Source organism: Triturus cristatus, chromosome 4_2, assembly GCF_964204655.1.
Source record: "Triturus cristatus chromosome 4_2, aTriCri1.1, whole genome shotgun sequence".
Taxonomy (NCBI): Eukaryota; Metazoa; Chordata; class Amphibia; order Caudata; family Salamandridae; genus Triturus; species Triturus cristatus.
Window position 1 is genome coordinate 925,889,118 of NC_140586.1, and position 27,606 is coordinate 925,916,723.

General features: G+C 47.1%; 1 protein-coding gene across 1 annotated transcript in view; it reads right to left on the reverse strand.

The window, feature by feature from the left end:
• CFAP57 (cilia and flagella associated protein 57) overlaps positions 1-27,606 on the reverse strand; it is a 355,646-nt gene that overhangs the window by 205,058 nt on the left and 122,982 nt on the right. Inside the window, exons 9-11 of the mRNA XM_085602986.1 lie at positions 21,223-21,336; positions 17,855-18,067; positions 5,695-5,868 (exon numbers count right to left, since the gene is read on the reverse strand). Of these exons, the coding sequence (XP_085459112.1) occupies positions 5,695-5,868; positions 17,855-18,067; positions 21,223-21,336 (501 nt within the window). The remainder of the gene's footprint in view (positions 1-5,694; positions 5,869-17,854; positions 18,068-21,222; positions 21,337-27,606) is intronic.

The window sequence follows — 27,606 nt, forward strand, 5'->3', positions numbered from 1 at the left end:
TTTTCAAATGGCACCAGCCGCCCCTGCACTATGGGAGTGGCTTTTGTGAAAGTTTGCTGGCATGGTGGCTTGAAGCCAATCAGCGTTCATCCTGCCACGTGAAAAATACAAACAAATGCACCTCACCTCCAAGAAGAAGGCCTAGAGGATAACAGAAACCTAAAGACAACAAGTAAACCAAAAGAAAGCACGTCTGAAAAGGGCAAAGCCCGCTGCTGATGGATCCGTGCTCCCTAGTAAGGGTAAACACCCCGAAAGCTAATTAACACTGCACTTTATTACGGGACTTTGGAACAGCCTGCTGCCTTAAAGGGACAGTATCATTTTTAGGTCTCGCCTGGTGTTGCAGCGCACATGCGCTGCACACTCTGTGAGAGCTTCTTGGAATCGATAGTTTCAGAAGGGGACTTTAAGCCACGCCCTTGTTTTCAATTGGCTTGCGCCATCATTTATGTTAAACGCTGGTGCGTCATTGGAAATCGGGCTTTTTTGTTAACGCCCTGTCAAATTTTAGGATGGCCCATCTGGACAGGCCAACGCCATCTTTGTTTGGCGTGACATAGGGGTGTGTGCTACTAGCTCTGTTTATGGGAAACGCTGGTACCTCATTGAAAATCCTACCAGCTCCTCCCTCCCCTTCACCCCATCCCAAAGCAAACTCCCCAGAGTTGCGCCGTTCATTGTTCATGGGCTTTCATTGTGGAGTTGCTGGAAGCGCCCCTTGCTTTTCTCTGCCCCCGGTGCTCGCACACACTGAGGTGGAAAGAATTCCAATGCTTGTTTAATTTACTTCTATTCCTCCCTACAACAAAATTCCGACAGCTTGTTCTTATTTCTCCACCTCATTCATTTCCTCGCATAAACTCTGTACCCCTCCTTTTCTCTACTCTCTCGCTATTATCTCTTTCGTCTTAGATCCATCTCTCCCTCCTATTCCTTTCTCTCCCATCTGCCTCTTGTCTTGGATCCCTTTAGTTCCTCAGGACTGTCATCACTGTACCGCACCCGTGTGGACCTTACTGCATTGTGCACTACTGGCCCGCCCCCGTCGAGCACTACCAGTGTCCCTCCAGCAGCATCTTCAGGTGAGCGCTGGCGTGGGGTGAAAGGGCACGTTGGGGTGGAGGGTTAACGGCCGTCGTAACTAGATGGGTGGCTGGCACGGTGGTGGCTAGGACGCTGTGTAGAGTGGGTGGGGCTACAGGACCACTTTCCACTAAGCACAGTAGGGGGACTAAAACTAGATCATATGTCAGAATATATGACAGTGAGATTTGGGCGCCCATGAGATTATGCCTGTCTGTCATTGCTGAACACTTTTGAGAGCTCAATGTTATTGCTGAACCGTTATGAGATTTGATGTCTGACATTGTTAGGCATCTCTGAGACACATCCCTCTCCATGACTGTTGAAAGTGTTTGAAAGTGTTTGAAAGTGTTTGATCAACGTCTCTTTTGCTCTCAAATGTTTCTGAGTCTGAGGGATGTTTTTAATCTAATGAGTCAAAGTGCTTTGTAATGTATATACCTGCCTACAGATATGGTATTATTCTGCGTGTTTGCTCTAAAAAAATTCAAAGTAATGTCACGTGTCAGAATTTGCAGACACATACCCCTTAAATCTGCGCAGAAACACATTACCATCTTCTTGACCTGTGGTTAATCATCGCAGTCAGTATTTTTTATAGCCCTCCGACACCCTTTCTCCGTCGTTGTGCTTGGCGCAGGGCTGACACGGTTTCCGTCTCTGCCCCGCTGTACACCCACCGAGCCGTGAACGCCTCTAAAGCGAGGCCAAGAGCCAAATCAAATTTACTTAAAAGCACCAGCAGGGGAAGGGAGCTGGTGCGTGTCGAGGCGGGAGTGCCCCTCTGTCAGATCTAAACACTTCATGGGCTCTTACTAGGAGGTCCTTGTATCGGCACAGTGCTCTTGCTTTCACTGTCTCCTCTCCCTTCCATCCCACTCTGTATGCTCTCCCCCCCTCCCTTCCAATCAGTCATGGGGCTCCAGGTTATGCCTACCTCCCAGCGAAGCCAGGTGGTCGGAGATAAAGGGATGTGCTGGTAGTTTATGATGCCCTCGCTATAAAGCTCAATACAAGAATGTGTATTTATCTTTTATCTGCTACAGCCTCGTTTCTTCCCTGGTCTACATACACTACTGCATTCTCCAAAGCCAGCCCTCCCAGCCTCAAACTTCATGTCACAATACGTCATTGTCCTAAAGCCTTATAATCGCTCGCATCTGGACCACCCCCCGCCCCATGAAGTTCATCTTCAGAGACCATATGCAGCAAAGACTAGATGAGGGAGAAAGGTAGTGTAGTCATTGAGTGGGTGTTGGTGGGCCTGTCTAATCTGGAGTGGGGGGACGTAGCCGACAAATCTGCAGTGTGAGAGGCGGGAGCCGTGCAGTAATCAGAAAATGCAATTGCCAAAGGCGGAGTGAACAGCGGGGAACGAAGGCGGCCTCCAGCAGAAGTTACGCAGTATCGGGGAAAATAAAATACATGTTTCATTCAAAATAAGACTAATCTCCTCCACGCTTTCTTCCTTCTCCCTATTTGTTCTCCCCCGCCCCTTTCCTCTGCCTCATGGTATTCTACTCCTCACTATACTTCATTAACCCTCATGCCATTCTTCTAATCATTCTCCTTCGCAAATCTTAAATACTGCTCTTCTCCTACTAACGCTATGCTTTAAACCACTACACAGCTAACAAATACACTTCTAACAACATAGACCCACAACATATCACAAACATGCACAAAATAATACAAAGCTATCATACAATACCATTAGCAAAGCAAAAGGCTTTCACTTAAACAAAGGCGAGACATATTGCATTGCCAATGCGTGTTTTCTTAAGTGAAGCTTGGGCTCATCCAACAGTATTGAATTTGTTTTTCCTCATATAAATTAGGAATTAACAAAAGTTGAGGCAGCCCGATACCATCCAAACGAACAATGAGCCTCTAAAGATGTTGGAGCAAGTGGTCTTATGAGGCCTTGGTGGGTGTCCGGCTGTCCTGCCACGTTGCACCCTCCGCCCCCTATTCATAGACAGAGCCCCGCCTTTAAGGAGCCTCTCTGCTGTGAAGGAACCCACTGCCAGGGCAGCTCCTGGCACAGAACTGAAGTCACTGACCAGGCGCTGCATTGAAAACAGCCGCTCAGCAACCCGGTTTATTTGTTCAGAGCAAAAAAATACCAAACACTGGAGTGTTTTTTTTGTTTTTTTGTTTTTTTTTTTAAACAAAAAAGTAAATGCCCGAGGCACAGGAAGCATTTTCTTTGTGTGCAGGAACCATTTAACATTTACTTGCACAAGTTTATCATGTCTTAAATTGTGGACACAGACAGTGAAAATGAGCGTCAGTCGTTCCGCGCACAATAGGGCAGGAGGTTCGTTACCATGACCCAGTGATCCGGGGCGGACAGTCCACAGGGTCAGAGGTTGCAACCAGTGGAGCCAGGGAGGCTCTGCTCACTGTAGTCCAGCGCTCCTGGCCGACGGACCGCCAGGCCAGGGATTGCAATCAGTGGGGCCAGCAGAGGCTCTGCTCACTGTAGTCCAGCGCACCTGGGCGACCGGACCACCAGGCATGGGGTTGCAACCACAGGAGCCTGGGCAGCGCTGCTGACGGTAACCCAGGACTCCTGGGCGGACGGACCACCAGGCCAGGGGCTGGAACCAGTGGTGCCAGCAGAGGCTCTGCTCACTGTAGTCCAGCGCTCCTGGGCGACCGGACCGCCAGGCCAGGTGTTGCAACCACAGGAGCCTGGGCAGCGCTGCTGACGGAAACCCAGGACTCCTGGGCGGACAGACCACCAGGCCAGGGGCTGGAACCAGTGGTGCCAGCAGAGGCTCTGCTCACTGTAGTCCAGCGCTCCTGGGTGACCGGACCGCCAGGCCAGGGTTGCAACCACAGGAGCCTGGGCAGCGCTTCTGATGGTAACCCAGGACTCCTGGGCGGATGGACCAGCAGGCCAGGGGCAAGAACTAGTGATGCCAGCGGCGGCTCTGCTCACGGTAGTTCAGCGCTCCGGTGCGGGCGGACCGCCAGGCCAGGTCAGGGGCTGCAACCAGTGGGGCCAGCGGAGGCTCTGCTCATGGTAGTCCAGTAGTCCTGGGCAGACGGACTGCCTAGTCAGGGGCTGCCACCAGTGGAGCCAGGGAGGTGCTGCTCACGGTAGTCCAGCGGTCCTGGGCGGAAGGACCGCCAGGTCAGGGGCTGCAAACAGTCATGCCAGTAGAGGCTCTGCTTACAGTAGTTCAGCGCTCCTGTGCTGACGGACCACCAGGCCAGGGGTTGCAACCAGTGGTGCCAGCAGAGGCTCTGCTCACTGTAGTCCAGCGCTCCCGGGTGACCGGACCGCCAGGCCAGGGGTTGCAACCACAGGAGCCTGGGCAGCGCTGCTGACGGAAACCCAGGACTCCTGGGCAGACGGACCACCAGGCCAGGGGCTGGAACCAGTGGTGCCAGCAGAGGCTCTGCTCACTGTAGTCCAGCGCTCCTGGGCGACCGGACCGCCAGGCCAGGGTTGCAACCACAGGAGCCTGGGCAGCGCTTTTGATGGTAACCCAGGACTCCTGGGCGGACGGACCACCAGGCCAGGGGCTGGAACCAGTGGTGCCAGCAGAGGCTCTGCTCACAGTAGTCCAGCAGTTCCTGGACAGACGGACCTCTGGGTCAGGGTTGAAACCACTGGAGCCAAGGAAGTACTGCTGACGGTAACCCAGCAGTCCTGGGCGTACGGACCACCAAGTTAAGGCCAACAACCAGTTGTTCCAGCAGAGGCTCAGCTCACGGTAACCCAGCGGTCCTGGGCAGACGGACCGCCAGGCCAGGGGTTGCAACCAATGGTGCCAGTGGAGGCTCTGCTCACGGTAGTCCAGCGCTCCTGGGCGGACGGACCACCAGGCCAGGGGCTGCAACCAGTAGTGCTAACAGAGGCTCTGCTCGTGGCAGCCCAGCGCTCTTGGGCGGACGAACCACAAGACCAGGCCACGGGTTGCAACCAATGGTACCAGCAAAGGCTCTACTCATGGTAGTCCAGCACTCCTTGGCGGACAGACCACAGGGTCAGGGGTTGCAACCAGTGGTGCCAGCGGAGGCTCTGCTGATGGCAAACTAGCAGTTTTCACGACACTAAATAAAGTGGAGAAACTACGAGTTTGGCAGACAGGAGGACTCGTGATTTACAGCATTCCTTCTGCTCTGCCAAACCACAAATAAAGGCCAATATCTTCCCTTTCATTTAAAATTTCCCTTCCATAATTCCCATCTTCTCATTCGACTCTCCTTAACACTATGCATCACATTACAGAGTCAGTGAGGGCAAAATGTAGGCATTCTGGAAATGTACAGGTCCCTATGATTTTGGGCTCTTACAACAATGTGCATTAACAAAGTTATTTCACATTTTTGCACATGTCTGCCAATCGGTTAGCATCAATCATTTCTCGTGTTAATGGCAAGAACTTTCCTGTACTGTGATGTAGTTCTCCTTTCTCCCTGCGTTACTCACACTGTAAAGCCACATCACGCAGGGGGTTTTAATACTCAGCAGCAAATACTCACAAAAAACGTACCATACATTGTTGACACTTGGACAGGACCTTGAGTCCCTTACTAAAGGCCAGTGTGGCTAGGTCTGACGGATGCCTTAAGTCCTAAGGCTTTGCTTACCTTAGTAATCGGGCCTACATGTGCCTGGTACTCGTTAAACTCCTTGTGTATGGGCAGCGGGTACTTCATGGAGCGGATAGTACCGATGGACGTCCCAGTGAAAACCATGCGCCCAGAGTGTGACACAGCTACACACGTGTAGACAACATCATATGCAGGCAGCTCGCGCAGGATCTAAAGAGAAAGGAAACTTTACTCAAGAAATGTTTGATTATTTATTCATCTACCCTTGCACCACTTTATCATTCTTACGCATTTGCTTCTAAGGCAGTCTATTGAAGTGAAACAGAGTAGAGTGTGGACAAAAACAGAGGCTGAGGGCCCGATTCACAAAGGTAAATTTACACCTTTGTGTACGTTTACTCTTGTTTGCTATACACAGAGGGATTCATGAGTAGTGTCTTTACGAGTGTGGAGTCTCCGCACAGAAAAAGATAGGCCTGCTGTATCTTTTTCTGTGCGGAGACCCCGCCCTCAAAGATACTATTCGTAAATCCCTTTTTGAATAGCAAAGAATCATAAACTTACACAAAAGTGTAAGTTTAGCTTTGTGACTTAGGCCCCGAGTCTATAGCATGGCATATTTTTAAGGGGCTCTACTTTCTGGGTGGCAAGGAGACTAAAAACAAGCATTGGCATAGCCAATAGGTCTCGCCTTTGGGACCTTATAAGTGTTTAGCCATGCAACAGTTGCATAGCTAAATACTTATAAGGTCCCAAAAGCGAGACCTATTGGCTATGCCAAGTGGCTGTGCGGCCGCGAAAGTGAAAGTAATCGCGTCAAGCGCGGCGCGCGCCCGCGCACATGCACTGTAGCTCTAGGCTGGCCTGGTAGCACTTTTTGGAGCCCTCTCAATAAGTCTCGCCAGACCAGCGCATGCGCTGGGTCAGGCGAGACCTAAACAGACACAAAGGCAAAGAGCACATTAATATTGGCATCTTGTGTTTTAACAATGTACTTACTTTTGATGGTCGTGGGGAGGTATCCTTCCTCCACTGGCCCATCATAATCTGCTGGAGCCTCTGCAGATCAGGTGTCTGATGATCAAACCCATCCCAGGATTCAGAGGGGTTTGCATTGGGGGCTGGTGGAGGAAGCGGAGGGTAGGCTGACCTTGCTGCCTCTGCCCGATCCACCCTCTTTTCGGGCATGAACATCTGAGGTACCTACTGGGTGTCAAACTGGTGCCCGTAACTCCTGAAATTACAGGACTATCTCTGAAACGTACTTAAAAGAAGCAATATCTCAAGCCTTAGTTGTTGCAAGATTCTATTTAAACCTCTCAAGAGAAGCATCTACCTTCTAACCAAGCAACGTCCTAGCATTGTAAGGCAAGTGAGTCAATTGTGACTGAGCAATCCATTGTCTGCATCCACACATGGCGACTTAACACTACAGAAGATTCAGGCAGCAGCAACTGGACCAATCTGCATATTATGTCTAGACGCATCTATGTGAGCTTGAAGTGGCTCCGGAAATAGGCTCTTAACATGATGCGGAAGGGAAAGCACCCCCAAAGCTGCCAACCCCTACAGGGCGTGAGCCTACCTCAGGATCAGACAGGTAGCCTTGGATGACGACAGAGCAAGTCTGCCAGAGGAAACATTGTGGTTCCCTCTTATCTGTACGGTTTGCTGGATGGAGCTAGTAACTCTCTGGCGTTGCATGTGTGGACAAATAAGATGGTGTGATTCAGATCCAGGCCCCCAGTAGATTCCTATATGCCTTCAACCAAGGATTCCTTATTTGAGCACCTATGAAAGCCGCACTGAAAAGTATACTCTCCTCCTCAAGTCTCGTGGCTTGTACATCTGAATGGAAAATGTCTCCGCTGCCTTGTTTCCTAGCACAGTGGACATGTTCAATGATAGCGGAATCTTTTGAGCCAGGAAGGCTGGTCTCCAGACCAAGAGCAGTATGCCCATCATAAGGCTGGTCTCCAGATCACAAGACTGGTCCCCAGATCACTAGCAGTATGCAATCATAAGGCTGATCTCCAGACCACTAGCAGTATGCCAATCATAAGGCTGGCCTGCAGATCACAAACAGTAGGCAATCATAAAGCTGGTCTCCAGACCACTAGCAGTATGCCAATCATAAGGCTGGTCTCCAGATCAGTCGTCACCCGATCACTAGCAGTATGCCAATCATAAAGCTGGTCTCTAGATCACTAGCAGTATGCCAATCATAAGGCTGGTCTCCAGATCACTCGCAGTATGCAATCATAAGGCTGGTCTCCAGACCACTAGCAGTATGCCAATCATAAGGCTGGTCTCCAGATTACTTGTTACCCGATCACTAGCAGTATGCCAATCATAAAGCTGGTCTCCAGATCACTAGCAGTATGCAAATCATAAGACTGGTCTCCAGACCACTAGCAGTATGCCAATCATAAGGCTGGTCTGCAGATCACTAGCAGTATGCCAATCATAAGACTGGTCTCCAGACCACTAGCAGTATGCGAATCATACAAAAATGATGCTTTGAATCTAAAGATTGCAAAAACCTTTCACACAACTCGTTGGAATCCTCCATGGGTTCACAAGCTTCAAACCATCAGAGTAATAACCAAAACGTTCCAGCTATCTTACTAAAGCTGACCCTCTGAAATGTTCAGGGATGCCTGGGAACAGTTTGCCCTTCAAACACTCTTGCAACTTTTGTTTGGAAAACTGCAAAATCTGCCCAACCATGGAAGCAGCAGGAGTAATGACGAAGCTAACGTCAGTGTCTAGAAAAATGGAAGGGCCAAACCGAGCTTGGATTTTGGTTTCAAACTGCCATCAGCACATAATTCACTGCAAACTTCACAGTGAACTGGCAGAGGAAGCCTAGAATAAAGTCATTAGTAACCCAGAGACTGACATCAGCAGCATGATGACTGCTGATAAAGACAAAGAAACCAATGGCGCAACCTCCTTAGGAGCTGGAACCAGGACCCCAGAGGAAGAGGAGGAGAAAACCTGGCATGTACCTCCGACAAGTCTTATAGCAATTAAAATCCGGTGACTTAGGAGGGGACATATGTAAAAAAAACAAAGAGTAAATATGTCAAACTACTGAACATAAACATTGAACCAATTTTGGAAATGTTCCACACTTCAAGAACTTCATCTGTTGGAGGTTGAGAAAAAAGGAACATATGTCACTGGTGTATGTGGCTTGTTATATAACATGTAATTCCAGGTGCTAGATCCAGTGATGCTAATAATGGTACGTGTAGAAATTCAGGCTCCAGTCTGATGTCTGGTAAGGGGGTTCAAGTGAGTTTTCTTCCAGAGTTAATATTGATACGAAATGAGTGTTCACTATAGCAGTTTTGCAGGACTTTTTTGTTAGTAGTGGAGTCTGGAATCTTGATGGATTTATTCCATTCTATTCTGAGAATGGCTACCCCAATGGGGTTTCCCAATGCTATGTAAGCAGCAGATGGCAAGCAGAGGAGCTTGAATAGCCAGGTTTTCAATAGCTTTCTAAACTTTGCAAATGAAGCACAGACGCGTAGCTTCAGGGTGTGAACATTCCATGGAGACCTCCCTCCTTGCCTGCAGGAAAGTGCCCTTTTTGGATAGATAACCCCCACTTTTTGCCCTAGATGCTGCGATTTTAGAACTGAATTTGCACTGGGACCTGCTAAGCAGACACCAGTGACATTGCTCTTTTCCTCAAAAGGTAATGAGAATTAGTGCACCCAATTGGCAAGATGCTTTAAAACCTTTTATAAGTGCCTACTAGTAAATGGTACCAGTGTTAACCAGGTCAAGGGTGTTAAAGGGGTCACCAGGGGTGCAGCACTATTTATGCCACCCTGAGCAACCAGAGTAAAAGAGTCTGCAGGGTTGCTACTACAGCCTGGATGAGCAGCTTCTCTACTCGGGTGCGACTCTGCACACACCATGTGTGACAGTGTCCCCTCACTGCCTTGATATTTGTAAGTCACCCCTAAGGTGATATATATACTTCTACAGTAATCTTGCCATTCAACTTTACTGTAGGGGACCAGCGGTCCATAGGTTAATGTGAACTGGCTACCGGACAAAACCGAGATAGCCAGCTCCACAATGGTACCACTGAATTTAGTTGTGCTTGGTATCGAGCAATGTGCTTTTTCACCCCTGACATGTCTTGTGTCAAAGGTGAGCTGCCATGCACCCAAAAGGCATCTTCAAAGGTTGCCCACTAAGATACAGAGTCCCCTTGTACCTTGGTGGGATTTCTAAGCCGTTTGTCACAAGACAGAAGTCAGAACTCCTGCTGGTGAGTGCTATCACTCCCGGAGGACGTGAGACAAAAGGCCTGGGCACGAAAGAGGTCGCACCTCTGCCCTCCCAGAGTGGCTAGACCCATCAGGGAGGTGAGCCTTAAAGGTTTCACCGCCTCTGATATGTAACCGACTTGTCCCCCAGTGGAGACAAAGACCTTCCCTGCCCCCAGGCACTCGTGTTTACATGCAGGCAGGAAATTAGGGATGCAGGAGGCGCACAGCCCCCAAAAAGCTAGACACACCTCTAGGTCGGGCTAGTGGGTCTGTACAGCTGAGGACTGCTCATGTCATCTTGAAAAGTCCCAAGAATTGTGGGTTCTGGGTAGTTTGGTTACATATACCCCCCGAATGTGGTGACCCCTGGGGCGCATTAGCTGCAGGACTAGTAGCCCATTGGCTACTAGCCCTCAGACCCGTAAACACCCTCTCAATGCAGGATCTAAGGGCACCCATGACACCAGAACTCTAGATCTACTCTGAAGGAAAGGACAAAGAAAGCAGCACAAGGCAGGATTCCACAAAGAAGAGGTGCAAAGTACTGCACCTGTGGCAGCTCCCTGCACCAGCTGGACTATGACTCATCCTGGACCAGAGACCAGTTCCAAAAGGAAGGTAAACCCCTCTGCAACCCAAAGACTTCACCAGGACTCCCTAGGACAAGAGATACTAGTCCCCGGCAGTCAACAGGCACAAATCCACGATCCAAAGAAGGACTATCCACTGGGCTTGCTGCTTTTACTTTGGCCAAGATGTGTTGGTGGTCTTGCTGACTACTTACTACTTTACTTGACGCTCCAAGAAGAGGGAATTCCTTGCGCCGTCAAACTTCTCCTTCTGTAGCGCAATTGTCGAGTACTTGCATCCCAAACCTGTTTGCGTTGGCAAGCCTGGCAAACTAAACTCCTGCAGTCCCGTTCAGCACCACAGATAGCCACGTACACCTCTGCACCAGAGTAGCCTGAGCTAGGTAGAGCTTTTCTGCCTCGTGATTCCTGGTCCAGGGATCCCTCCAAGCTTCACCCCGAGGGGCTCCCGTGAACTTGACCTGCAAGAATTGTTTAGCTAAGTACTGCTTTTCAGCACGGAGGACAGCATCACCTCTGCATCTGGACTCCCTGGGCAACGTAAAAGTGTTCTGACTGTCGAAACTTGGTCTGCGGACCCCCAATCCTTAACTCTAAGTGGGTTCCATGGAACTCAACAGACAAGTGACCAGTTGTCACCTTGTGTTTTTCCCTTTGACCGCAATTCCAAAGTTTGACAGCTCTGTAAAGTATTCATTTTATTATCACTGTAAATTCTATACCTCCGGTTATACGAACTGTACATACTGGGGTCTAAAGTTTTATTTTGATAAATTGGTGTCGGAATTCTTTTCGAGTCGCGTCAATTAGTACTGTAAAATGCTTTACACATATCCCTCTAAGTAAGCTTGTCTGCTCTTTGCAACTCTACCAGGACTGAGGTCAACTTTTGGGTATCATGTCAATATTACATGGTAAGCCCTCCCAGCCATATCACATAATATTACCACCTAGTTAGATTGCCTATGACTTCAAGATTCAAACTGTCTGATCAGAGGGCAAGATCAGGCACGTGTACTTGAACCACTGAGCCTAAGTAAGTAGGAAGCACCTGTGCAAGGTCTTGTGCATATAGCACCGAGCTTTGAACAGGACATATTTAGTAATACGGAGCCACTGAAGAGTATGCAAGTAGGGGAAAGCAGAGACAGATTTAGGAATATGGCCTGGGAGTAGAGCTGCTGCATACTGCACAATTCGAAGCCTATGCACTGCAGATACATTGGTACTTAGGGGAGAGGATGTAGCCTTACGGTTAGAGCGGTCGACCTCGAAGCTGAGGAACCGGGTTCGAGTCCCGACAACGACGCTCAAAATCCTGTGATTCTGGGCAATTCACTTAATCTCCCCGTGCCTACCAAAAATGAATGTGTCCTTCTGTAACGAAACTGGTGCTATGTAAAGCGCTCTGATACCCTGTGTCTCGGGTCTAGTTCGCGCTATATAAAACTCGATAAAAAAATAAAATACTTGAATAAAGACAATTGCCACAGTCTAGTCCAGAGTAATCAAAGACAGCATGCTTGAATTTTGAGTGGAGGACGGGAGGAGCCAGAGAACTTTCCTCAAACATTTCAGTAAGGCATAGCAACAGACTGCAACTTCATTTATTTGATGGTCCATGGTAAGCTTGCAGTCCAGCCAAAAGCCCAGGGTTTTGACCGTGGCCAAGAGTGGGAAGGGGCTCCATTTCCTCCTGCTGCCACTGTAGACCCCAAAGTTGAGGCTGTAGGAGTAGGATCTGCTTCTTATAGTTATCCCCACTTTTTGCTGATGTTTCACGGTTTTCGACTTAGACTGGCTGGGATCCTGCTATCCAGGATCCCAACCTAGCTGCTTTCTCCTCTAAATTAATTGCATGTACTTTAGGTACACTCCAGATTGGATTCTGGGGTACCCTTATAAGTCCCTAGTATATGGTATGTGTGTCTGACGGAATCTGCTCTCAATTCCCAGCAGAGAACAGCAGGTTTGTCTGCATTTTGACACCGAACTCTGTCCTGTGGAGCCATATGGATGTAGATGGTTAAGAGAACTGATTCATGTGCTCTTAAGGGACAACCTCCCGGATACACCAGGATCTTAATGGGGTTTTCAGGATGCAGCAAGACCAGTTCGGTGTCTGGAAGTGGTGCAACCCGGCCATCCTTCACGCCGAGAGTGGTGCTGATGTCCAGCAGGCAGGGGCTGGGGTAGATGAGGGGAGTAGGAGTTTGATTTGTGGTAGTGCTTCTTTCTGCTCGCACTTTGTTGGCACTCTTCGGTTGTATTTAACTGATCATGTTGATAGGCACCTACAGCTGAAATAGCAAACCAGTTATTATTCTTTTACAAAACATGTTTTTGTAATCATTGTGATACTGCAATGGCAAGATTTCAACTTCACAAACTCAAACACTTAAAGCATAGACTCTTTCATAAACCTTGAAAATAACAGCAGGAGAGGATGTAGTCTAATGATTAGGGCGGTGGACCTCAAATCTGGCGAACGGGATCGAGTCTCGGCAATGGCGCTCAACATCCTGATTCTGGGCAAATCATGTAATCTACCCGTCCCTAACAAAAATGAATGTGCCCTTGTGTAACGCAATAGGTGCTCATGTGAAGCGCTTCAATACTTTCAGGTCGAGTTAGCACTATATAAATCTCAGAGTGGAAAAAAACAGCAGTGAAAACCAGCCTACCTTTACTCAGAGCTGTGCCATCATGCTACATGATTTGTGAGGAGTGCCCAAAACCATGAACATGTCACCCAGCTCTCACTTTCTTCAAATGACAACACATTGATTCTAAATGAACTATGAGAACTGCCTGCCTTGCCTACAACGCCCAACACCCCCAGAAATCTCTCATTTCCAAAACGTTCTCTCTGTACCCCGCAGTTCAAGAGGTGTGCCTTGCACAGAGCCACCCTTTTCAGGCAAATTTCAGAAAGTGCTGACTTAACCTTCAACTTGTAAAAATGTATTTGGACCTCATATACACTGTACGTACACTGTCTATATACCATGCATCAAGGAGAAAGCAAGCAATAATAAAAGCAAAGCGTTCCATAAACACCAGTAAAACACCAGTAAAACACCGTTTCAGTTGTTTTTTATGGCGCGAAAATGAGTAACCACTGAAAAGCACTGTTTTTTTGAGGTATTGAAAAAACACCACCAGAATTCACCAAAAATAGAAACTGAAAACAGGAAAGCCTAAGCATGTATTATGCCACCCCTGGGAGACCATTCAAAATGACATAACAGGTCTGCTACAGCAGCCTGTGTAAGGTGGTGAAGGCACCCCTTACTTAGATATAGGTTCACTATATCTATCCATATCACTGCACATATAAACCTATCAGTCACCCCTATGGCAGGCCTTATCAATCTTGAAGGCAGGGTGCTGGGTTTTATGTAAGAGGGTGCAACTGCATGAGCAGAGCCCCTCTGCAGCCTTCGGAACCTCTATTCCGGGGTTGTTTGTGATGCAGCCAACCATATACTCTTAAGTGCATTATAACCTCACGGTAAATGCTAACATTAAAACGGCTGCATGGAAACATGTCGTGTTTGGTGTCAAACACCTTGGAATCATACCTCCCTGCCAGTAACTGGCGGGGGAGGTATGATTTCACCCTCCTAGAGGGAGAAATATGACGACACCGGTACAACCGGTACCAGCTTCACAGAACCCTGGCATCACAAAGTGGATGCTGCTAGCCACAGACACGTGTCTGCCCTCCTGCTGCTGGATGAAACTCCGGCAGGGGAGGCTGGACAATAGGTTTCCTGTCACAGGGAGGTGTGACCACCTCCCACACAGGCTTTAGTGTATTGGGGCTGAGTGGGTGCACTCTGAGAGTGCTTTGATGTCTGCACTGGGGGCACATTTGGTGTCCCTGTGCATAGTCCAGCTCAAACCGGTTGCGGGGGCTCTCAGCCCCAGCTCTGGCGTGAAACTGGACAAAGGACATGGGTGTAGCCACCCCTCTTTCCTGACCCTCACATAGGTGGGTCCCCAGAGTTTGTCCCACCCCTTCCTTGGGTATAAAGTAGGAACCCCTGGCTACAGGACTTTAGATTTACCTGGACAAAACTCTGCTACAGAAACCAAGTACTTCAACTATCTACACTATGTTGGATGAATGAAGAATCTCCCTTGGAGTAAAGGAGTTACTCCCCTGCAAGGCAGGTAGCTGAAACGCATCTGACCAGTTTGGATCTGCGGAGTTCCTGAAGGACTCCGAAGATTTTGCAACACAGGAGGTGGGTTCCCAAGCTTCCAGAGGCCGACCAGTTCTCTCAGCAGACCTGAGACCAGCAGCCCTCGTGGGGACCATGCAACCCATACCCCTGGACACCGTGCACATTTGGAGCAGCATATGCTTTTTGGCGATCCCTGAGGCTGTGCTTTGGGCTACTTGTAGTCCAGACCCCGAGCAGTGATTCCACCGAAGATTACCAGCCTATGCTCCACGAGTGTTCCGTGGGCTGGTATTTTGTGATTCGTCTCGAGGTCCCTTCGCGATCCCTGGTCCGTCGACCTGTGGGTCCCTGAGAAGGGAACTTTTACTTTCAGTGGGCTTTCCTGGTTGCTCTAGACGTGCCCTGACTCTCCATCGCTTGGGGAGTCCCCAGGACCTTGCTGGTCCTCACCGAAGCATCTTTTCTCTAACCGCGTGGGTTGCAAATGCCAAGGCTTGTTGGTCTCCAATCCGGACACGGATACCCCAGAACTCAACATCCTTTGTGGGACATAGGTCGTCGTCGATGTCTCCTGGTCCCCATCGCTACAGAGTCAAGCTTCACCTCTTCGCACCTGAAACACCCGACATCGGTGGGCATTCGTCTACCGAGCCCCTGGTCACCCTGAGGTGACCCAGACCCTGTCCCCTCTGCTTTCAGGTTCTTCTCAGCTCTGATCCAGGCTAGGATCACACCGGACACTTCTCACTTCTCACTTCCCGGCAGCAGCACTTTGCAGCATCACGCCATTGAAAACGTCCAAGATTCCCGACACCATTTGACACCCATGCACCCGGCTTCCCTGGTTTAGGTAACACGAGTACTCCAGTGCTCATATGGGTGCTGGCCTTAGAACCTTCTTAGTTTGAAAGGGTTTGTTCAAAGTCCTCTCCTAAGTGTCCTTAAACTTTAAAATTCCAACCGCAACTTTCCCATAGGATTGTACGGAGCTCGCGGCTGTGTTCTCACACTGCACGCGTCCCCCGTGGGTCCCCTGTGTCACTACCATGGGTGGTTCCTTGGGGTCCCAGCGATTCTACATGCTCTAGGCACTGTGTCTAGTCAAGTTGTGGTTGTTATACCACTTTCTTAGTATATGGTTTGGTCTCTCCCTGGAGCCCACTGTGTATTGTGCTATTTACTGTCGTTCTAGTGCTTTAATATTGTGTATCTTGTTCTCTAATCTCATAAAGAGGTTAGTAGAGAGTGTTTAGTAATAAATACATATATTTTATATATACCTTGTGTGGTTCTCCTTTCATTTGGTCATTCAAGACGTTATAATCTGGTAAACCAAGCTGGTTTACATTCCTTCGAGACTTAACCTGAAGGCTGCTCTCCATAGCTACCTCTAGGATGGCTTTCAATAAAGGTTGTCTTTAACCTAATCATCAATAAGGGTTGTTTGGACTGGTGCAAGGTGCCCACTTTAACTAGTGGACAGCATATATCAGGCCAACTTCTCACAGAGGCCAATGACACTCCACTGAAACCTCCGTTTTATTTCCATTCAGTTTCAGACAATAATCTTCGCAGCGATCTTGACAGGGCAATGGCTTAGATGAGGTGGACTCATGCTATCCTTAGCACAAGGAGGCACAATGATCTGCGTGTCATCAGTATATGAGAACAAAGTTACACTGTGCGCCGCTACAATGTCGGCTAAAGAACGGACATAGATATTGAACAGTGTACGGCTTGGGGACAAACCCTGCAGCACCCTCACCGATACTTCAAACACAAACTGTGGTGATTGACAAACAATAAAAGAAAGATGGTGCCAAACATTTAAAAACACATTGAAATTATGGTTTACATGCATAGAGTATTGTTTACTCTAGTAAACCATCATTTCCATGTGTTGTGTTTGAAGTATCGGTGAGGTGGAGACCGGTCCCCAAGCCCTAATCAAATTGCCGAAAATAAGTGGCAATGAAACATGTGGCCTTTCTAACTGAAATGGTCTAACACATGCTGTTCTTTTAACCTGAGTGTGATCACTGCGATCAATAAAGTATGTATACCTGCAAGTGAGTCACAACTCATTTTAGCTTTTAGAAGCAACTTTTTTCTTTCTCACCACAGGGTCCGATTGGCTAAGAATGACATTAGCATCGATATTGCATTTTTTCCACTTTCTTTCCTTCACCTCTAAAAATTAGGACACTACCTTTTTTCCTTCTTCGGGGTCATGAAAGTTACCAATGATGATAGCGTAGGCAAACCGGTGAGTCCCAACCAGCAGCTCCCTTGGTGATGCTTACGTGAGGTACTTTCTGACCTCTCACACTTTTTTCTAGTTTTGCTCATGAGGTGAGGTGTTATTTGGTGCATTGACAAACATCTTAAATTTGAACACTGGGAACTAGGTATGACTGGCATCTTGGTGAAGCCAGCTTCTTGGCAGAGATAGTTTCAGACTGCCCCTGGTACTCTAAAAAAGAATAGTGATCCCCCATAATCAGGTCTTGTGTATTATGGTTTAGTGAGTGGAGGGCGACCTGGTTACTTTTCCCTCTTTTGCCCCCTTTTCGTTGATGGGGGTTCACTGCTGACCCAATATCAGTTTGTCAGCCACTACTGCATATCTTTTGCAGTCTCTTTCGAAATCTGGACCAGGTTGAAGTGGTTCGCCTGGTGCTGCGCCCACTAGTTCTTCAGATCCCACTGTAGAGTTTGCATATGTCATCTGGCACGCTTTACCAGCAGAATGCAGGAGGCCATCTGACTAGCAGCCTCAGGGTCAGTCTCCCGGAAATCCAGGATTGAGGCTGAAACATCAGGATCATAGCCCAAATATCCTGGACTGTCCGCTCTAGAGGATAGAAGTGGAACTGCACTGTATCCAGCAGGGCTTAGATGAAAGGGACCATATGAGAAGTTAGTGGAGGAGCAGCGACAAATTGCACAGACTAAGATGGATGTCAGCATGGGTGGTATACAAGCACATGTAATGCTACCATGGATAACTCTTTGGTTTGTTCAGTGAGACCACAAATAACCACCCAGTTAGCACAGATACTCCAATACACCACTGTAATAGAGTTCACTGAAGACCTACCATGTCTTTGGCACTCACCTGGGAATCAGAGATCTCCTTCAGTGTTTGGTCTGTGCCGACTGCGAAGATGGTCTTGGCATCGCCAGTCATCGTCACACTGGTGTAGCTGCAGCTCTTCAGCACACACTCAGCCTCTCGTTTTCCTGTTAAGGTGTTCCACTCATAAACAGCACCATCCAAGCCACAGGACACCAGCTTACTATCATCAGCACTCCATACAATGGAACGCACCTAGGGAGTGAACAGAGACCATGGTTAGGTAACTTCATAGCAACTAGCACCACCAGGAAATCTGCATTCCCAACCGTCAGCTATTAAGCTAACAAGTAGCTCCAAGACATTGGTATTTACAAACACCAATGCTTATCCCAACCTGCATTTCTAGGAGTTTATCCCATATCCAACTCTTCCAAAAATCACCACCCCATATCCCAAGAAGCACCTCTGAGGTGTTATAGCATAACTGACTGAAAGGTATAATAATAAACATTAACACCCATCTCAAAAAGTCTCCCAAAGAGATTTCTACTCCAAACTCTAACATTTATCCCCACAGACCCCACTATTGACTAGAACCTGGAACCACTGTCGTCCTACAGAAGGGTACAAAATTAAGATCCCACCCTTCAACACACAGTAGGACAAGGCAGTGGGGGAAATCAAACACATCTTCCTCCAAGCTACCCATACATTGAAGGAGCTCAAGGACTGGTTTATTGCAAAGTACCACATTTCACAGGTACGTCTGAAAAACAATTATTGATACCTACTGCCTTATGACGTGCCAAATTTCAACAAGCTAACAGCCGTCCGACAAAATGACCCCAACGACCTGAAAACAGCAATTCATCTTGCCACATTTCTTTTAGCCCGGGGTATTTCCGGAAACCACTAAATACTAGAAAAAGTGTCCATTCTGCCAACTGTCTTCTGATTGGAGGTGGCAAGACTGTGCGAGGACTGTGCAGTACTGAGAAGGGTTGGCGAGAGGTAAGGATCTGAATGGGTATCTGGCGGCTTACAGAACGGGAAGTGGCACTAGATTTCTCTTATGATCACTTACTGCCAGTCAAGAGGAAAAATCCCAAGAGGAAAAGGACTAAGAGAACCTTTCTTGGGAACTAAAGGAAGAAGATTATTTTAAATAACATAAGAGAGGATTAAAAAACATTCTCACTATGATTCTAGAGTCTTTGGGCCTGACTTAGATCTTGACAGACAGGTTTCTCCATCGTGGCTGTGACAGACATACCATCCACATATAATGCGATGGATATAATGGGATTGATATTTCGGTGGACAGGATATCCATCACCCTTGTGACGAAGTAACCCGTCTGCCAAGATCTAAATCAGGCCCTTTGTGTTTACTTCAACAAATAGTGCATAAAAGCGACCTTACTCTATGTGGAGATGGAGGTGATTTCACACATTGTCCAACGTCCTCATGCCCCGCTGCACTCACACCCTGTGCAGTTCTGCTTAAAGGGCGCCTGATCAGCCTAGTCTTGCAGACTGCACTACCAGCCAACAGGCAACCTTCCCTGCCCCTAGCTCCTGTGTTCCCAGCTGAGGTTCACTCATGACTCTCTGAGTTACAGAATCTAGCTTTGCTCGGAGTGTCTCTCTCAGGCATGCCACAAGGCAGCAGATTTCTCTACAATGTTCTCCATGCAGCATGCTCAGCAGGGGCAGCAGATGACCCATTTGGATTGTTCCTCTCTCTTTCATGCTGTCTTGGACAATGAAATCAGTCACACCCTTGTCACTTAACTACTTCCCAGCCTGAAATGGAATCACCATTCTAGTATTTGTTGAGTCCCAATCCAGGTTCCCCTACCCTTTCATTTCTGGGTCACTTTAGACACAAGCACTTTTAAAGGAAGTCTACAGCTAGGCCTAAAGTCTCCTTCACAGCGCTTTTTCCTGCCCTGACGTTTGCCACTGTGGGACCTATTTTTAAGGCGCTCTCAAGTTTCCTAGGTTCATGCATGAAACGCTGACCCAGTCCACAATTTTTCTTTGCATTTGAATACTTAAAGTTCTCTGTATTCCATAATAGATTCAGGACAGGAGGTAAGAGAGTGGGTGAGCTACTCATGCATGGACCTGGAAGCTTGAGAGCTCTTCTTGACTCCTGTTCTCTGCTTCTGTTGCTTTAACTCATCTGGACACATGTAGGAGCCTGGCACTTTCGAATTGGTAGAGCAGAGGTTTTTTTGGTTCCTTGGCAGTTTCCCCACCATAGAAACTTGTTTAGGTTTCTTTATCCCTACACCTTATCTGTACTCCTCTGATCCACCCAGGCCTGAGAATCGCAGATTGAAGCAGTCACCCTTTACTTTCAAGAAATCCAATGGAGGAACAAATAAGATCTCCAGGCAAATCCCCAGAGGTTTGCTTCGACCACCTTCCTAAAATTCATGACAGATGCTCCTCTCAATTTGCAGAATCAGAAGACTGAATTAAATAAACTGCCTTGTGCCAGCTCTATGCTCTCAACGATATTGAACCAAACTTCAGAGGTGGACTTTCACCATGTGGTGCAGTCTGTGGCACGGTCACCCACCGATGGAGGGAATAGCCTTCTTGCAGGCCTCACTAAGAGACCTCAACTCCTGTCATAGGAGTCCTTCATGATGCATCAAGGCCAGTATATTGAATCAAGAGGTTTGACAAGATCGCTCCCAACATTACGGTTATCGCCGACAGCCTAGATATATCCAATATCCTCTGCATCCCCATTAAACCTCTGCACTTTCACCAGAAAGCTTACTTACATGACAAACTCATTAGAAGTGGAAGGACTGCAAAACAAGAATCAAATCCAGCTGCTCCTGCAGTCTGAGATACAACAACGAAAAATGTCACTCGGGCCTTCTGTACCTACGACTTTCCCCTTCACTTGTGTCATTACACAAGGACAGGAAGGCCAACCTTTTAAAAGTACATCTTTCAACACAGTAACCCACCTATGACGACTATCATTCTGCTGACATGATTGGATGTTCTCTGCTTCACAGGGCTACGCTGGACACATAAGCTTATAAATAAATGTATAAAGATGTTTCTGCAGATTATCGGCTGATGTGACCAGCTCCTTCTCGGAAGGAGAGCAAGAGGTAAAGAGAGAAGAGCGAGGCAGAAAATAAAAATGGGTAAGGAGAGAAAAGAAAATGGGTAAGGAGAGAAAAGAGGAAAAAGTGATGAAGAAGAGGAAAGACTACAAAGAAAATAAGAGCAAGAACTAACAAGAGTGACATTTGTGAGATCTAGAGCCTCAGAGACAGAAAGAGGGAAAAGTAATAGTAGACAGGAGAGAGGACAAAGAAACACAGACACTGAGTGGGGTCAGGTGCAGGCTCTTGTCAACTATACTGCTCTTACCTTCCCATTGTGTCCCTTCAGGCTGACCACATTCTCAAAGGTGCTGTTGGAGTAGATGTGAATGACATTCCCGTTCACAGCTGCGAAGAGATGTCCCCCACTGCTGAAGGAGCACTGCAGAGAGAAAGACCGTGAGACAGAGAAACAGACACGCATCTGTGTGTTTAAGAATATTAAAGGAAGAGAGGCAAAAAAGAGATACCTTTGAAAACTTAGTTCTAGGAAAGAGGCATCTGTGACTGAAGTAGCCGTACTGAGTGGCAGAATATTTTGGGACAAGAGGCAGGACATTTCAGGAAGAGAAAGTTATCAAAGACTAGATTCTGCTACAGCAAGTGAAGGGAATCTGCCTTGATCTGCCTTGGTTACTGAGCAGGCAGTATGCATCAGACCTCTGGTGTACTCCTTCGGGCTGGTAACACTGAACCAGATGATGTCTCCTGGTTCCAGAGAAAAATGGAGCAATGAAATATGGAGAGAGTGGAGTGGGAAAGTGGGGCATGGATCCTAGGTTACCTTAAATGACCTCAAACACAAGGGGTTATGTAAGAGGCCTCTCTAATGACCCAGTGCAGAATAACCCTGGAGAGTGAGAAAAGGAGCAGGAAAGTTTGCAACATCGTCTAAAAGCTAGGAATCTCAAACACTAAGGGTCTTTTTAAAAGTACCAGTGTGCATGGGTGGGTGTGTTAACGCCACATCTCCTGCACTTAACGAAATCAAGGGCTCCGTTAACTCCAGAGGTGATGCGTTAACCAGGATTATTGGTTGAACCCAGTGAATCCCGAGTAAGGAGGAATTCCCAGGAGAATCGATTATTCCTGGTCAGATTGTATTTGCAAATGTTCCAATTGCTCATTTTCCCTCACAGTTTCTACAGTTACTTGCAGATATTTTGACAATTTTCAGAAGCAAAATCTCCTTTTGACACATAAGAGGGCTGGGGTAACTTTGCAGACCTCATAATCCTGAAGGCCAGTGACCCTGTTACTGGCCCATCACGTAATAAGGGCCTTGGATATAAATTGGCTGATGGTGTGACACCTTCTGTAGATAATATCTCAGAATGGTCCTGGTAACTCCTACAGATACCACCACATAGAGGGCTTTAGACCCCACCCATGGCCAATAACTGTCTAGAATGTTCTATCATTAAGAATCCATGAATAACCGATGACTGACCAGAATGTTTCAGTACCAAGTACGCCACAGCAAACCGGACCCCCCGACAAAGGTTCATAATCATTCTCTGGACCAGCACATTCTACCCTCGTGTTACGACGGATGCTTGATGCACTAGTACCTCTCTTGCCTTGGCGTTGCACAAGCCATGAAGGTAATTACAACATGTTTACTTCAACTGAGTGTCATTTATCCCGCTGATACCGAACATTCCATGACCTGCTTTCACACTCTGACCTTGGGGGCGTCTCCCAGTGGTTGTGAGGGCGCTACCTTAGTTCATACCTTCAACAGATCTGCAACACAGAGCTATTTGAGAAGAAGCGAGTGGCGCATTAACCTGCTGCCTAAGACAAGACTCAGAGATCCTCAGTTACAGGTGGGTAACCGGAGCTTCCTCTTCAACATGTCAGTCTGCAGGTTACTGCTGTTTACATGTATTTCCAAAGTACGGTGGTGACAGTAAGAGGGGGAACTAGGACCCTTAAGGGGAAGATGATATTCCACACTTGTCCTTTTGTCATCAGGCTTCAAGCAAAGGGATGTTTCAGGATTTAGTCTTGACCTTCACAAGTTACTTCCTCATTACACTTGGTACTAATGACACTTTCCACTCGAGGATATTGGGGCCTCCTTTTTCACCAAGGTGTCGACCATGATACATCTAATTTGAAAGATTTTCAGACTAATCACAAAATGATATACGACAACTCCCAGCTAGGGGTATTCATGAACGCTGTACACAGATCATGTATACCATAGTGTCCATCAAACACACAAAGGGGAATGGGAGGCTGCATGCAATAAGTCTAACCACTGGCATTCCGAACCATCATTCTTTTGCTCACCATGCCACCTCAGTTTGGACCTGGCCATATGCAACTCAGTCTTGACCCTGCTCCAATAGGAACAGTCCAACCCATACTGCCAGATCAGGTCCTCCCTGAACCAGAACACAAGTAACCCACACAGGGAGTGTGGTTACCATGCATATTTTTTGCACTGGGTTAGTATTTTTAAATAAACCTTTTAAAATATATGCCCTGTTCCTTAGTGCAATCCTGATGTGTGCTACTCATTAACAAAAGGGGGTTTGGCGTTCCACTGTGTACCTCAACTCATCTTGTGGGACTGATCATTAGCAAGGAACACTTACTACCCAGCTTTCCTCAGAGGGTTGAGTATGGGTGGCAATTCAACTAAATTTCTAATTCCTACAGGCACATTGAGTAAGTTCTTGCACCAGAAGATTAAATGATTGAGCTGCAACTCCTGGGTTAAGGGGTTGGGGCGGGTGGGGGGTAACCCCAGGGGAACATACCACAGATAATTTTAAATCGTGTGATACTTTAAAATCTATCCGTTTCTACAGGCACGTTTCTAGGGTCAGAGAGGAGCATGAGCATGAAAAGGGTCATGTTACAATTCTAAAAAAGGAGCACACATATATATCTAAACCTTTTGTGAATATCTTAGGGATAGACAATATATGGGCAATCTTAAGAAATAGCAACGAGCAGTAGCACAGATTTCTCCAGTAGGCTGAGAAGGAAGGGTGAGTAATGGAGGTCAGTAAATACCCATTTCAGAGTAATAGGGAGTTGTTTTATGGTTCTTTCTAAGACATTCTATCCCATCTCAAAATAACAATTAGTTCAAGTTGCAGTGGGCAAAATATTTGTATGCCAGCCCAAACTAAAATTCAGAAAAGATTTATGAAATTGCTAATACAACAGAAGACCGGCATTGTCAAACTAGTGTATTTTGCAGGCCCAAATCTGATATATCACCTACTATTCTGACTCCAAATAGGAAATTGCTAAATAGTTTTTTTTTTTTTAATTATAATGGCTAGGTTGTCCAAAGGTAGTAGACCTAAAACTATGTGCAAAAAGCCTCTAAATTGTCAAAATAATAAATCCTATAGCTGAGCCACAGTGTATAGCACAACCATCTCCAGCAACATAACTATCAGAAATTGCTGAAATGTTACGTTTCATCCAACAACAAAAATCACACCATTTTTATGCTTTGTAAATCATGGGTACCTTGGCATTAATGGTCATAAAAACCTTAAGGAGTTATAAACTCCACTTACAATGGTACATAATTCATATTTATTTATTCATTTCCCAAGCTCCATGTGACAGCATCCCCTAAAATGCTGACAGTCATACTAATAATCCAAAAATAGTTAAATGTTTTTCAAAACCTTCAGAATACAACACATGATATGTCTCATCACTGCTGTTTGAACCAGTCTAAGCGTGTGCTCTGGTTGGAGGCCGCAGCTCCTGCTCTGATCTGATCCTCACTCACCTTCATCCCTAGTTGAAGCACGACCACCCCCCACTGCAGCGAGTTCATGGTGGATTTGCTCTCTGTGGAAGTTTCAAGCCTTGTAAGCAGCTGAAGAGGCCTCTGTTAGACCTTTTGCTTTTAATACCAATTCTTTACCCCTTCGGATGGGAGGAGCCAAAAGACGGTCCTATGCAGATGCAGACTGGACCTTCGCATTGCGAAGCTCAACACCCACTCTCTCCAATTGAATGTGTTGACCATAGATGGCTTCTCCCATCATTCCTAAAGAATCATCTTGAGTCTGAGATTGGACATGTGTAACTTGTGGGGCTGAGGATACTCTCTGATTCTCCTCTAAATAAGTCATACCCGGTGGACTCACTCACTCATCTTTGAAAGTACTCTAGCAACATAGGAAGAGGTATACCTCAAAACACATATTCCTTTCCAGTGCTGTGTAAAACTCCCTTTGGGGACTTAAGACAAGGCTACAATGCCCGGCTGACTATCCTTACAAGCCCCCACCACTCAGATCCATGTGTTCCGAATCCTTCAACCAGATTCTTCCCACTAGGCACGTTCTGCTGGTGCCCATCTCAAGTGCTTACAACGGCCAGTCAGCCCCTCTGCTGCTGCATTGCCCTTACCACCAGATGGTACTAGTACAAAGTGGTACTGCGTGCAGCTATAGAAATTTATGACGAGAAATGGTTCACCAAGGACTCATTCAATGTTAATTCCAAAATTTGAAATTATGTAACAAGTCAATCAATGGAAACGGTCAATTTTAAATACAAAAACATAGGCCGGACCAAAGAACAATAAATCAAAATAACGTTAGGAAAGGTGCTCAGTATCCCCAGAGATCACAAAAAGGAATACATTCAGAATGTGAATACACGTATGTATACATTAAAAAGGCGACTATGATCCAAATAGAAGAGCTATATATAATTATTTGAGACATTTTATACCTCAATTCATAAAAGGATATAAGAGGACCTTAGAGGAGTTTTGACCTCAGACATCACTTTTCGATGTCACCATCTGGACAATATAGGATGACTTTCCTACCTTGCATGGTAGTTTGTTTAGAGTAGTGACTGGGTGTGTTAGTGACTGCCAGGATGTGTTTTTGGGTATGTCAGTAACTGTATAGGTGAGTGAGTGCCTATGTTAGTAGCCGTATTGGTTAGTGAATGGGTGGGTCACTGAGTATTGTGAGTGAGTGAACAGGTGTGTGTGTATGTGTGGTTGTAGAGGTCTGTGAATGGGTATATTAGTTTATGTGCGTCTATGTAGGAGGGTGTTTCAGAGAAAGTTTGAAGATGTCAGTGGGTGTGTAAGGGCTTGTCTGAATGAGATGTCATCAGTGATGCCACTAACCTTGTCATGAGTAATGTAATAGGTGAGGTCCTGAGCAGTGCATGCAGGGGCGCAAATTATAGTTAGCTCATCTAACTATAACAGTTAAAGTTCTCTGGTTTAGTGAAATCTGAGCCTAACTATAACATCTCTGTTACCTTTGTTTTTCAGTGAATTTCTAAGGCTTTTTTATTCTATTTCCTAACTATAATGTCCCTGTAACCTTTTTTTTTTTTTTTTGTGAACGTAAGTTTTTTTGGGATCCATTTCCTAACTATAACGTCCATCTAACCTTTCTTTTTTCAGTGAATTTCTAAGGCTTTTTAAATTCTATTTCCCAACTATATCATCCCTGTAATCTTAGTTTTTTTTTGGTGAATGTCAATTTTTTTTTTTTAACTAGTACTCGTGTTTGCAGAGTTGCGGAGAAAGGAGTGGGCCTCCAACTAGCTCACAGCAACCCCGCTGTGTGTGGCTTACTGGAGATAACAGGAGGGGTTCTTGGCCTCCAAGGACCCTCAGCATCCAAAAGGACTTCATTACCCATTTAGTAGTGCACAAGGTTGAGCAACTGCAGAGTGGTGGAGATGGGGGACAGGGCCTCAAACCAGCTCTCAGCAATCCCGCTATGTGGGACTTACTGGATGTAACAGGAGGGGTACTTGGCACCTAAAGACCCTCGGTATCCAAGGGGACTTCATCCCTCAACCAGTAGAGCACCAGGAGGTGCGTTTGCAGAGTGCTGGAGAAAGTGGGAGGACCTCCGATGACCTCTCAGCGATCCCACTGTGTGGGACTTGCAGGAGGTAACAGGAGGGATAGTTGGCCCCCAAGGACCCTCAGGAGCCAAGGGGACTTCATCTCCCAACTAGTAGTGTGCCAGGAGGTGGGTTTGCAGAGTGGTGGAGAAAGGGGGCGAGGCCTCAGACAACTTCCCCAGGGCCAACCATTTTTTTTTAAGTGAACTTTTATTAGGAGCGGAGGGCCTTGTCCCCCCAGCTGATTTTGGCCCCAGGGACCCCATCTCCCGGGGCTCGGCCTTGTTATTATTTTTTGTGTGTCTAGAGTAGGGGATGGAACCGTGTGGCACTCCCTCCCTGGGCTGAATTTGGCCTTGTGTACCCCACCCCCAGGGGCCCAGCCTTTTATATAAATGATATACTAATGGGGAGGGGGCCAGTGCGTCTGGTGACCACATTCCCCTGGGGCCCGGCCTCCATTATGGGTGCCCTGGTCCCACCCAGGGCACCCTGTGACTTTTGTTGAGGGAAAACTGAATGCCCCTGCGGTCCCTGCCGGCTCCCCACCTCCTGTGGGAGCCGGCATTGCTTTCACACACAGGAAGCTTCTGGAAAGGCAGCTCCCTGTGCGTGAAAGCCATCCTGCCCCGCTTCCAGCAAGAAAGAGCATTTTAAATGCTCTAGCTTGCTGGAAGTGGAAAGTTTGCTGTGGTTTGGCAAAAGCGGGAATGCTCCCGCCAAGCTACAGCCAAAAGCTGTGTCCCAGGGGTGGGCACCCCGAGACACAACAGAAGCC